Source organism: Leptonychotes weddellii, chromosome 2 (genome assembly GCF_054177405.1).
Source record: "Leptonychotes weddellii isolate Sample4059 chromosome 2, ASM5417740v2, whole genome shotgun sequence".
In the NCBI taxonomy this organism is placed as follows: domain Eukaryota; kingdom Metazoa; phylum Chordata; class Mammalia; order Carnivora; family Phocidae; genus Leptonychotes; species Leptonychotes weddellii.
Genome location: NC_138370.1, coordinates 19078 through 32619, shown reverse-complemented (window position 1 = coordinate 32619; position 13542 = coordinate 19078). Strand labels below are relative to the sequence as shown.

Sequence of the window (13542 nt, the reverse complement as noted above, 5' to 3'; positions counted from 1 at the left end):
TTAGAATTTAAAAATGGCTTTTAAATACATCTTTCTCTGGGCAAATTCTCCTTTTGATAGCACCTTCCTCAGAGCTGCCTTCATGGCTTCATTCCGTAAACTGTAGATAGCTGGATTGAGTGTTGGTGGTATCACCGTATAGAATATGGAGAACATGAGATCCATAGCTGATTGGGAGTTGGAAGGGGGGTGCAGAAACTCAAAGCCTGCAGTGGAGAGGAAGAAGGTGACTACAAACAGGTGTGGTAAGCAGGTGGCGAAGACTTTGGTCTGGCCCTCGGCTGATGGGATCTTCAGCACAGTAGAGAAGATGTGAACATAGGAGAGCACAATGGAGACCAAGCAGATGAATGCTGCTGAGGTTGTGAAGGCAGCCACTGCAATCTCATTGATGAATTCATGAGAACAAGCTAGTTTCAGCGCTGAGGAATATCACAGAAGAATTGGTGAATGACTCTCTCCCCACAGAGAGGTATGGAGAAGTTCACAGCTGTATGCATGAGCCCAAAGAGGCCCCCAGCAAGCCACACAGCTGTCACTGCATGCCTACAAGCATAGTCGTTCATAATGGTCTCATACTGCAGGGGCCAACAGATGGTGACATACCGGTCATAAGACATCACTGTGAGGATGGCAACTCCAGATGAGGCCAGAACTATGAAGAAGAATACCTGAAGAATGCACTGGCCACAGGATATGTAACCATTGTTCATAAGTGAATTTGTGATGGACTGGGGAACTGTGACAGAGATGAAGCAGAGGTCCAGAAGAGAGAGGTGTTTCAAGAAATAATACATAGGGGACTGGAGGGGATGGTCCAAGCTGGTTACAGAGATAATGAGGAGGTTGCCTGTCAAGGCCAACAGGTATGTCACCAAAAACAGCAATGCAAGTAAAATCTGAAGCTCATGGTTATCAGAAAACCTCATGAGGAGGAATCCACTCATGGAGGTCAAGTTGGCCATGGTCACAACTGAAGATAGCAAGTATGACTCTATTTGGGGAGCCAAACGACAGTAGGAAAGAATGTATGATATTTAGTATATCTGTATGTCAAGGAATAGTGCACTCAGCATAGAGCTATGGAAATCGAGACAAATTTATCCCCATAGTGATTAGATAACATTTAACTTAGAAAAATCTTTACTACTGGGTGTTATACACAAATAATGAATCATGGAACACTACATCAAAAACTAATGAAGTACTGTATGGTGACTAACATAACATAATAAAAAAAAAGGAAAAATCTTTCCCTATTATTCAAAAACATAACCCCTAAATGTGATCAATAGCTTCACATAGGTCGAAAAAAGTCAACAGAATTTTCTGGAGCAGAGTTTGGGTTGTCAAAGGTGAGAAATTGATGAAGACAATGAAGTCTTTCCATTCAACAAATTCATTGAGGATTGTGCCAATACACTAGTATTATTACATCTTATACACAATACCTTAGGATTACAATGATGTAGTAAAACTTCCTTCATTAACCATCTAATATTAGGTTGTTGGTACCATTTTGTAAATGGATCTAGGAACAGTCCAGATGTAGGGGCAATGTTCGCCTCTGAAAGGCACTCAACGTTTTTAAAATAACAAAATTTGGTTGTAATGAACTTCCCAGGGAAAGCTTGAACAGTGACATAAACCTCAAAATTGTAACATGCAGACACCACTGATGCTAAGCACTGAGTCCTGAGGTTTGGAACTTGATATATCTCACAACTGTTTGATGATACCTTGTCCTTTTAATTTTTAAAACCTTAGGATGATTTGGATTCAGATATGTTCAATCAAGTTCATTTGAACAAATAATGAGGTTTTCTAAAATGCATTTATTTCTTACTATGTTGTAGGCAAAATGCTAAATGGTAGAGTATATGCCTTTCTAGTATTATCTCTATTGTGACTCTTCCAATAAGAATAAACAATTATTTATTCTTTTTCTCACGGACTTGAAATATATCAGATAGTTAGTGCCCATTTCCTAAAATAATCAACCAACCAACCAAACAAAACCTTAATACCACATGTAACATAATTGTTAGGGGGGTTGGCTGGTGTCACTCTTTATGTTAAATGGGATACTGTAGAATGACAAAATTATTCTGCGTGTCAGAATTACTCTACTGATTTCTACTTCTTTTTAAAAATCTGTAGACTTGTTGAAAGGTCAGTCCATTTGCACTGAGTTTCTTCACCATGAGGCAATTCCTGCACCATCTCTGTCCATTTCTCCACCTTTGGCAATGAAACCTAACACAGCAGCACTAAGAAATATTTACTTAACTGGGTATATACATGATTGATTTCAATTCTACACAGTACTATCAAATTACTTGAGTTACTCCATCAGATGTGATTTATTCCATTGATGAATCCCTAACCAATGGAAAGAGGTTGAAAATCACTGAGCTAGTAGCTTTTTGTTTTGCTGTCATTTATTTTGAGAGCTCACTGAAACTAAGTTTTAGGAAACACCTGGCAACAGCACAGACATTGGATTGGAAGGACATAAAACTGAAGGATGAGGGGTGCCTGGGTGGCTCAGTCATTAAGCGTCTGCTTTCAGCTCAGGTCATGATCCCAGGGTCCTGGGATTGAGCCCCACATCAGGCTCCCTGCTCAGCGGGCAGCCTGCTTCTCCCTCTCACACTCCTCCTGCTCGTGTTCCCTCTCTCACTGTCTCTCTCTGTCAAATAATAAATACATAAAAATCTTTTAAACCACCCCCCAAAAAACAAACCCAAAACTGAAGGATGAAATATTGCCAGAGATATTGATGGTTTGAACTAATCCATAGGTGTGAAAACTAGAGGTAACAATTACAAGAGAAAATGAGCCGATAAAATCCTTATGGCTGGTGGATGTGCAGAGAGGAAGACAGATGACAGAAACAGGGAGATGGTTGGGAGAGGAGATGACTCTAATGAGAGAGACCCAGTCTGAGGTGACTGTGTGCTGACCTTGAGGTCATATATGAGGATCTGGAACTCAGAAGTCCTAGGGTGGTACCTAAAGCACCACCAGTTCAGTAAAAGTGTGCAAATCATGTAGAAAAGCAGTTAACCTGACTCCTTTAAATGGCACTTACAAGAATATTTTTAGGGGAAAAAAAGACAGAAAAGAGGACCGAAGATGATATTTAGATACCATCAAATTTCAAGAGATATGCATGAGAGGAACTAGCCAAAGAGAGTGAGAAAGAATATTCACAGAAGAAGGAGAAAACTAGCAGGGAAGAGTGGTATCACAGAGCCAGTGGAAGAGAGATGTTTTAGAAGAAGAAACTATAATCGCGTCATTTATTTAAGAAAGGAAATTTAAAATAACAACAAAGCACATTGAATTTACATTTTGGTGGCCATTTGTGGGTTTGCTGGAGCTATTCAGGAGGATTCATAGGTTTAGAAACATGATGAACGTAGTTCAAAAAGTGAATGAGTTTTGGGAGGAAATCATGGACTATGCTCCTCAGGAGGGTGGCTATAAATTTCAGAAAATATGAACAAGTTTCACTCACCAGAGCTGCTCTTGGTCAGTAGGAACAAATCTCATTAATCCTAAGACTGAGCATCTTTGTTTTAGAGTCAAGCTGGTAGCTTAGAAATTTTCAGGCAAGGAGAGGACTGAGATGCATTTCTACAAGGCTGAACAGGGGGCATAGGCTCCAGGGACATTTTAACCTACCACAAAGCCCATGGCACCCAAAGTGCAGCCAGTGTTGCCCAGGCACAAGGGAGCAAGTCTGTTCAGGGTGGTTGGTATTTCAGAGCATGGGGTTTGGTGCAGCTGTCCTCCAAGGAATTGCCTCAGTGTAAAGTAAGTTAATTACTATCTTACTTTAACTGGATCTTATAGTCAGTGCATTCCAGGGAGGGAAAAATACATAATATATATGATGTATTTTCTATAGTATAAGTTCAACTTCGGTTTTTCTAGTAAAAGGTATTTTTTTTTTCATTAAGAATTCAATTTCTATTTCAATTCAATTTTCTATTAACAATTTCAGTTTTACTGGTCACCAACAAAATTAAAACTGTTTCTAAGGGCCTCACTTAGAAAAAAGAAATATTTAGTAATTATTTGTTTACATACACTTATACATAATTACAGAATCAAGTATCTTAGCATTAAAATAATACTTGGAGGTCACTGAGTTCAAACTTCATCCAAATACTATGTTTTTTCTAAAATAACTCTGAGCCTGATAATCCATCCCCATTGTAACAATCCCATAGATGACTAATTTTCACCTAAAGGTGAATGTATTCAGTTTTCAAATTCTTATGGTTATAGGAAAGGCATTTTTATTGCAGTATGGACATTTAATATGAGATCAACTTTCTTTACAATGAAAGAAATTTTACAAATTTTAATCTTCCAACTACTTCTAAATATCAAAAATTCAGTGTAAATTATATTCCATTTGACCAACACTTAAAATAGCTCTAAATTCCCTTATTTTTATATTTTTTAATGTTAATAAATTGAGTTTGAAAAGTTATAAACCAGAAGGCTTGGTTTTGAGTCCCAGTAAATACAGTCTTGCTAAAGTACCTCAATAAGTATCTCTGTATCTTTCTTGTTTTTATAAGGTTTTCATGAACAATAAGAAAAACAACTCAGAATGATCAAAAAGATATTCTCTAAAGTTCAGTTTTAAGAAGTATATCTGCTAGGGCGCCTGGGTGGCTCAGTCAGTTAAGCGGCTGCCTTCGGCTCAGGTCATGATCCCAGAGTCCTGGGATCGAGTCCCGCATCGGGCTCCCTGCTCTGCAGGGAGCCTGCTTCTCCCTCTCCCTCTGCCTACTTGTGTTCTCTATCTCTCTGTCAAATAAATAAATAAAATCTTTAAAAAAAAAAGTAAGAAGTATATCTGCTATTTAAACACTGGTTTTAAAAAATTGTGATCTCATCAATATTTTCATTAAAACTTTGGACAAAGGTAGGAGGAGATTATCAAAAGAAGCTAAAATCAATATTAATAGAGAATCCAAATATTTCAACATATTGATTAGTGGGATAATTCAAAGAAAATCATGAAATAGTTCAAATAGGACAAAATAATGAAATATATTTCATATATAAAGTCAGATAAAAATTGGAGAGGTGGGTGGATTTTTTTTCTTGGTGGGTGTTTTTTTTTTCCCCTTGTTTAAAGAATGGGTAAATCCAACCAATACATATTAAAAGCATCCAATGATTGCCAAAATTACCACTCAAAAAAAAAATCTCAGAATAATATCTATTGCCCTCATCAAACCAAAACTGAATCATTCCAGAATTGAAAACTTTAAGAAGATTGTAGAAAAATGTGTTTGCAAGCAGATGTGATTAGATGTCATTCATTCAAATTACTGGATAGCTCAGAAAGAACCTATATTTTCAAATATTAAAAATGGTTGTCAGTGAAATAAGTCAGATAGAGATAGGCAAACAGTGCATGATCTTACTTATACATGGAATCTAAACAAAAAACAAATTCATAGATACAGAGAACAGATTGGTGATTAACAGAGGTGGCGAGACAGGGGTGGACAGATGGGTGAAGGTGGTGAAAGGGTACAAACTTCCACTTATAAGTAAGTTCTGGGATGGTGTGTACACCATGGTGACTATGGTTAACAATACTGTCTTGTATATTTGAACGTTGCTACAAAAGTAGATTTTTTTTTTTTACAGATACCAAAAACATAATAAGAGACTGCAATGAACAACTTTATGCCAACACATTTCAAATATTTGATGATGGGAGCAAATATGTAGAAAAATATAAAATAAAATAAAAATTATGTGTACAAAAGAAACCCCAACAAAAGTAGATCTTTTGATTTTATTTTTAAAATTTTTTTTAAAGATTTTATTTATTTATTTGACAGAGAAAGAGAGAGAGAGAGTAGAAGCAGGGAGAGCAGCAGACAGAGGGAGAGGGACAGGGAGAAGTAGGCTCCCTGCTGAGCAGAAAACCAGATGTGGGGCTTGATCCCAGGACTCTGGGATCTGACCTGAGCCGAAGGCAGATGCTTAACCAACTAAGCCACCCAGGTGCCCCCAAAATAGATCTTTTTAAAAAAGTGTTTATTTTAATTCCAGTATAGTTAACGTATAGTTATATTAGTCTCAGGTGTACAATATAGTGATTCATCACTTCTGTACATCACCTGGTGCTCATCACAAGTGCACTCCTTAATCCCCATCACCTGTTTCTCCCAGGCCCCCACCCCTCTGATAACCATGAGTTCATTCTCTGTAGTTAAGAGTCTGTTTCTTGGTTTCCTTCTGTCTTTTTTCCCCCCATCTGCTCATCTGTTTTGTTTCTTTAATTCCACATATGAGTGAAATCATATGGTATTTGTCTTTCTCTGACTGACCTATTTCTCTTAGCATAATACTCTCTAGCTCCATTCATGTCATTGCAAATGGCAAGATTTCATTCTTTTTGATGACTAATATTCCATTATCTATCTATCTATCGTCTATTTATCATCTATCATCTATATCATCTATCGTCATATATCATCTATCTATCATCATCTATCTATCACATCTTCTTTATCCATGTGTCAGTTAAAACTACAATGAAATACGACCTCACACCTATCAGAAGCAAGAACACACTGTCAGAGTGTTGACTGTAGGTGGCCCTGTGTTTATGCTGAGGAGAAGGGAGGGAAATGGCATCAGACAGTTCCTTTGTTCCTGGAACGGTCTCTCTGTGAATGCTGCCTCTCTGGGATATGCTCAGAGATGAGCAAATAATCTCCCCACTGTGTTCCCAGGAGCTCTTCAGATTTCTTTTACCACACTCTATGTCTGAGGGTTGTTTACCCTGCTTTGTCTCCAAGAGCAGGCTTGTGCCCACTGACCTTTAAAATTCCAAGCTCTAAGCCCCGCTGTTGCCAGAACTCACAAAACTCGGGCCCTCTAGCTTTCCAAGCCAACTGCTACAGGGATTCATTTTCCCCATGTACTCTCCTGTGTGCTAGCCTGTCTCTTGACCTCTGCAACTGCAGCTCATCCCCATCACAGCAGCCGTGATAGGATCCATGTCTCTCCCAAATCGCATCTCCACACTTCCTACCTTCTTCCATGTGGCCTCTTCTCTCCCTTTACTTGTGGAGTTTGTTCTGGCAGCCTCCAGGTATATTTCTGGGGTATTTAGAATGATTTGATAGTTATGCAAATTTTGTTAATTACATAAATATCTTTTAAATTATTTATGTTAATTATTTTTAGTTCGTTTTTCTCCTTCTATCCTTGAATTTAAATACGATTTTCTTTCTAAAAACATTTTCACCATGGAGGCTTTTGATAAAAATTCCCACTTTTTTCTTTTAATATTCTGCAAAAAATACCTCTGAAATGTGTTTGCTTTATTTGCATATTTAAATATTGTTATAGTACGCACAACTCACAGAAAGAATTAATTCTATATCATGTAACAATAATTAAGGTTGAAGTGTTTAAAACATTTTTTATGTAAGGAAATAATGTGCTCCATGGAATTATTAGGGAATTAAGAGTCATGTGGGACAGACATATGTGGGAACACATCCCCCAGAGACCAGTGCAGTCAGATGAGACCCTCAGGGGCTAGAAAATGCCTAAGAGTACAGAATGAGAATTTGCCAGACTTCTGAGATATAATCTGGCAATCTATACAGCAAGCCTGGACTGACATATTTTGGAAAACCTGTCTAATATTGGACACACCTATTAAAATTTTTTGGCAGCCAACTTCCTTCCAGAATTTGGCAATCAGAAGTTTGTGAGTACAGAGGTGTCTCCAAAATTACAGCTACTTTTATTAAAGAAGGTCCTTACAAAATAGGTTGCAGAGAGCTTGGTTTTTGTTTCTTTCTTTACTCTTGGGTTGTGTGTGCATCTTTTCAAAGAGCAGATTTGCATGGTCTTCTGGGATCTACCCATGAGTCAAAACTTTTTTCTTACCCAGGGTTCTCCGGAGAGCTGCCTTGACCTCCTTGTTCCGTAAACTGTAGATTATGGGATTGAGCATGGATGTCACCACTGTGTAGAACAAAGCTAGGAGTTTATCTATTCCTGGTGAATGGCTGGCCTTGGGTCTCAAGTAGGTGACAGACCCAGAGCCATAGAAGAGTGTCACTACCAGCAGGTGGGAAGAACAGGTGGAAAAAGCTTTACGGCGGCCTTCAGGTGAGGGCATAATCAGCACAGCAGCTAGGATTCTGCCATAGGAAGCAATAATTAGTAAAAACGGACTGGAAATGCAAAGAATGGCCACAACAAAGACCGCAGCCTCATTATGGGATGTATCACCACAGGCAAGAGCCAGGATAGGGGGGAGGTCACAGAAGAAGTGGTCTATTTCACAGGGGCCACAGAAATTCAAGGAAAAAATATAGTTGGTCTGGCACAAACCTACCATGCAACCCACTCCCCAGGAAATGACTGCCAACTGGGCACACACCCCACGGCTCATTCGCGTTGTATAGTGGAGTGGGGAGCATATGGCCATGTAGCGGTCAAAAGCCATGGCTGCCAAAAGACAGCATTCACTGATAGCAAATAATATGAAGAAAAACATCTGTGTAGCACACCCCTCCCGGGAGATTCCCCGGGCCTCACTCACAAGGCTCTGCAGCATCTTGGGTATGACTGAGCAGGTGTAGCCAATCTCTAAGAGAGACAGGTTGGCCAGGAAGAAATACATGGGCATGTGGAGGACCGGGTTGGTCCAGATGGCAAGGGCTATGAGGGCATTGCCCGTGAGGGATGCTAAAAACATGAGTAGGATGAGGGTGAATAAAAAGAAACACTGTTCAGTGACCTCAGAGAACTTGGCAAATGCAAAGTGCTTGACAGATGGGCTGTTGTCCTGCCACAAGGAGCAACTGAGGTTCATGACCTGGAGAAGAGGACAGCAAGGAAAGTGTCATTCAGCTATAAATGCAAATCTCTATATTGCTTTTAACGAGCTCTAGTAAGTCAGAGAGACACATTTCTTACCTGCAATTCTAAAATTTAGAAAGTTTGGAAATTACACCCCTCCTCATGCCTTTACAAACCAAATCATGTTCTGTGTTCACAATGCCAGTTGATCCATTCAAAAATACATAGTCAACAAGCATAAAATTGGGAAAAAAAATTAACCTCAGCTCAATTCTACCTTCATTTCTTCCATTAATCAGTCATCAGATACTGCCAGACAAAAGTCCTCTCACACCTGTCCTTTTCTTCCTTTCTGTTGTCACTGAATTCTTCACACATTCATTCAGCAAGTGTTTATTGAGCACAGAGTATTCTGCACTTACTGCTGCAGGTCCTGAGATTTAGCAACGGAAAAAAAAAAACCCCACCATTTCTCCCCAAATGGAACTTATTTAGTGAAAGAAAGCAGAAATTAAATGGGTATTCAATGAATAAAGAATCGCTTCAATGCAGAGCATTAAAGCCAGGGTGCGTCCTGGGGACTGGGTGTTGGAAGGGGGTTTTGGGCTTGGAGGAACAGGAGCCCAGGTGTGAGGAACCCCACACCCACTCACACCATGTCTACACTGCATGCTGAGTTCATTGCTCAAGATGACAAACTTCTTTACCTTCAGTACTTCTCATCTGACAGCCTTTCCCCATCACAGGTTTCTTTGCTAAATAGAAATTACCACTGCTTTCAAGTTAAAATTCAAATGTCTTCATGTAATTCCTGCAAATCCATGGATTGGCTTACTGACTATTGATAGAAACTTTGATCTTACCCCTTAACCAAAGGATCTCATGTTATAGTATATACAACTACACACACACTAGCAGCCTTTAGTGTGTGCCTTGCTTACATGGATTTCCTCCTCTTTGTGCTCATTTTCTTGCAGGGCCTTGTCTTCTGCCTCCCCAACTGTCCACCCCAGTGAACTGCCTAGTGCTTTCAAATTAGAGGATGATGTCTTCTCCCTGGAAACTTCTTCCCCACTCCTACTCTGTCTCGCCCCAATACTATGCATGGGCATGCCCCTCCGTGTGTTCCCACCACTCGGTAACCTCCATGAGAGCACTCACAACACTCCAAGGACAATCAATTGCTAATTTCTTCCTGAGCACAGTCTCAGACACAGACACAGAGAGCAGAATTGTATTTCTTTTTTTTTTTTAAAGATTTTATTTCTTTATTTGATAGAGAGAGACACAGCGAGAGAGGGAACACAAGCAGGGAGAGTGGGAGAGGGAGAAGCAGACTTCCTGCGGAGCAGGGAGCCCAATGCGGGGCTCAATCCCAGCACCCTGGGATCATAACCTGAGCCGAAGGCAGATGCTTAACGACTGAGCCACCCAGGCGCCCCCAGAATTGTATTTCTTTACCTTTGCTTATCATTATACCATCACACTTATCAGTAAATAAGTTTTCCTGTAATGAGGAAATGCCGGAAAGCTAAGCTTTACTCCAGCTGCCTGAACATCTGCCCATGGGTGCCGAGTCTATTTTCTGAAGTTAGTTATGATAAAGCTCATCTCCCTCAAATGTCCCAAATGTGACAGTTAATTTGTCTCTCAGTCTAATACCTATCGATTCCTGACAAAATATTCCTTGTTCTTTTTGTGGGTGTACTGCCATTTGGCTTGTTATTTTGAAATGTCATCAAGCAAGATTCTAAACAATGTTTGCCATGAAAAGGGCAGAAGGAGGAGGAGGTTGCATGTCCATTGCTCTGGACTTTATCTGTTCATTAGCATAATTTGAGACCATGTTTATACTACATTTGTTTACAACACATCACTGTTTATCCCACAGTAACATTTGATGCCAATATATGTAACACAAAAGTATGCTTTTTGAGGTCCCAAGTTACTATGAAGAGATAAATATATTAGGTGCATTCACAAAAACATATGTACAAAAATGTACATTTTTGCATATAAACATATATCTGTACACCCACACAGAAACACACACATTCAAATCCACACTGAGTGCATTAGGAATTAAGAGTATTTTGGAGATATTCTATCTGGGTTCAAATCTTAATACAGTTAATTCCCATAAAAGCACTTAGAAAAGTGGTTCTGTACTCAGTAAATATTGGTCATAGTCGTGCTTGTGTCCATGTGTATGTCACCATAGATTTACCTTCATATACTCCCTCTTGTGGAATTTTTTATCCCAATATCTAATCATGCCTCCTTATTCATTATCTTCAACCCCCTTTAATGTTTTGCTATGCACCTGCCATGATGGAGAGAACAGCAGAAAATATATACATACATATATACATACACACATACACATATAAAAATGCCACCCGAGAGTTATGTCCTGAGAAAAAATACTTGCATTATGGATCATTTTAATCTACTGCTTTGCAAAAGTGCCCAAAGTTAAGGATGGGAACAAGAGGACCAATTCAAAACTGGGAAATATGAAATAATAACTCTGCATAACGACAGGGAGTCCCAATGCATGGGACTATTGGAAAATTTGCTCACACATCAGGTCATCTATTATAATGTAATTATATGTATATTAAAGCATTTTTAAGCATATTCATTGCATTGTAATTAATTTTAATATGTATAGTTCCCATGAAGTAACGCAAATCAGTTAAGGTTGAAGCAAAGAAAACAGACCACGGTTACTTATCTTTTTTTTTTTTGACCCACAAAATTTTCTTAAACATCCTGACTCTTCAATAGTCAGATTCTTTTCTCCTTCCCTAACTGTCCCCTGGCTTGATACTGAAACAGGTAAAATCCGATTTTTAAAATTATTCTTCCTATTGCTTTCAAGAGTTACTCTCCACTGACCTTAGTCTGGAGACCTTGAGGTCCATGTAGTAGAGACCAGCTTTATGTACATACCAAGAACATTTTATTTTAATCACTGCTATGGAAAGAGTGAGATACTCGAAGCAGGTGCCAGGCATCTGCAGAAAGAGCATCAAACCAGTAGAACCACTGGGTTTGAACATTTCTTCTGTCTCTCACTTAACACAGTTTCTTGACTTAAAGTTTCTGATTCATCATTTCCATGTAAAAGAAGGATGATGAAGCCCTTCCTGTCTTTCTTGCTGCATTGTTTTGAGTTAAAAATGCAAACACTGTAGAGGCAAACCATGAATAAAAAAGGAAGAAATGGCCATTAAAATGAAATTTATTAGCATCAAAACCTCTTATCTTTTAAAACATCATGTTGTATGGTTTCACTTATATGTGGAACATAAGGAATAGCACGGAGGACCATAGGGGAAGGTGGGGGAACTGAAGGGGGAGAAATCAGAGAGGGAGACGAACCATGAGAGACTATGGACCCCAGGAAACAAACTGAGGGTTTCAGAGGGGAGGGGGTGGGGGATGGGGTAACCAGGTGATGGGTATTAAGGAGGGCACATGTTGTGATGAGCACTGGGTGTTATACGCAACTAATGAATCATTGAACACTACATCAAAAACTAATGATGGGGGCGCCTGGGTGGCTCAGATGGTTAAGCGTCTGCCTTCGGCTCAGGTCATGATTCCAGGGTCCTGGGATTGAGCTCTCATTGGGCTCCCTGCTTGGCGGGGAGGCTGCTTCTCCCTCTCCCTCTACTGTTCCCCCTGCTTGTGCTCTCTCACTCTCTCTATCAAATAAATAAATAAAATCTTTAAAAAAAACAACAACATCAACAAAAAAACTAATGATGTACTATATGGTGGCTAACTGAACATAATAAAAAATAAATAAAAATAAATAAAACATCATGTTAATGAATTCATAGGACACTGCATGGAATATTCTCTATTATTATCAGTCTCTTGTTATAATATATTATATACAAAATAAATATATATAAATGTACTATATATTATATCATTATCAGTCTATAAAAGTAACCTATTAAGAGTCCATGATCAAGCAAATGGCAGTGTCATATAATCTGAAGATATAAGAGTTTCATGCCCAGTGAGAAATTCTATTTGTAGATTCCTATTCAATGTAATAAAGATTAAGTGCCCTTGAACACCGGTGGGATTCTGAAGGTTTACATATTGAGGTGGACTTTCAGTGTCAGTTGGATATATGAGAGAAACGTAAGGGAAATAAGGCAATTTTAATAGCTCAGCTTCATGTGCTGCCTTGCCCAGCCCTAAGAGCTAAGACAAGCACTCAGTATGTCATTCTGGTTTGGAAATAACCCAGCACAAGTGATTCATTTTGGGTCATCTCCACATAATTAGAAATGTTGCTTGACTGAGTCAGCCTCTTATGAATCTCTGTTTTCATAACAAAATATTTCTCTTTCCCTATCAACCAAAAGAAAACATGTTATATACATTATTAGACATTGTATCTGAAACACTTAGCACTGCGCCTGGTGTACAAGAAACAGTAAATATTAATCCTCATTATTATGAAATTTTCATTTCTGACATGTCTTAATAGGAGAGACCATTTATGTAAATGGCTCATTACAGATTATAGAGATGGTTACCCATTGCTTTCCACAATTTCCCCACAGTCCCCACACCAAGGATCTGATAACAAGGTGACACCTTAACATGATGCAGCAGAAACTATTTTATCATTTGATTGGA

General features: G+C 38.9%; 2 protein-coding genes across 2 annotated transcripts; both read right to left on the bottom strand.

Annotated features, from left to right (window-relative positions):
• LOC102735583 (olfactory receptor 14J1-like) lies at positions 1 to 965 on the bottom strand. The gene is given in 2 exon segments (XM_031037610.1): positions 1 to 422; positions 425 to 965. Coding segments are annotated over 2 exon segments (963 nt in total).
• Positions 966 to 7924: 6959 nt separating this feature from the next.
• LOC102735294 (olfactory receptor 10C1-like) lies at positions 7925 to 9016 on the bottom strand. The gene has a single exon (XM_006742012.2). It carries the CDS (start codon positions 8885 to 8887, stop codon positions 7925 to 7927), a length of 963 nt encoding a protein of 320 aa, XP_006742075.1. The 5' UTR covers positions 8888 to 9016.
• Between the last annotated feature and the right edge of the window lie 4526 nt (positions 9017 to 13542).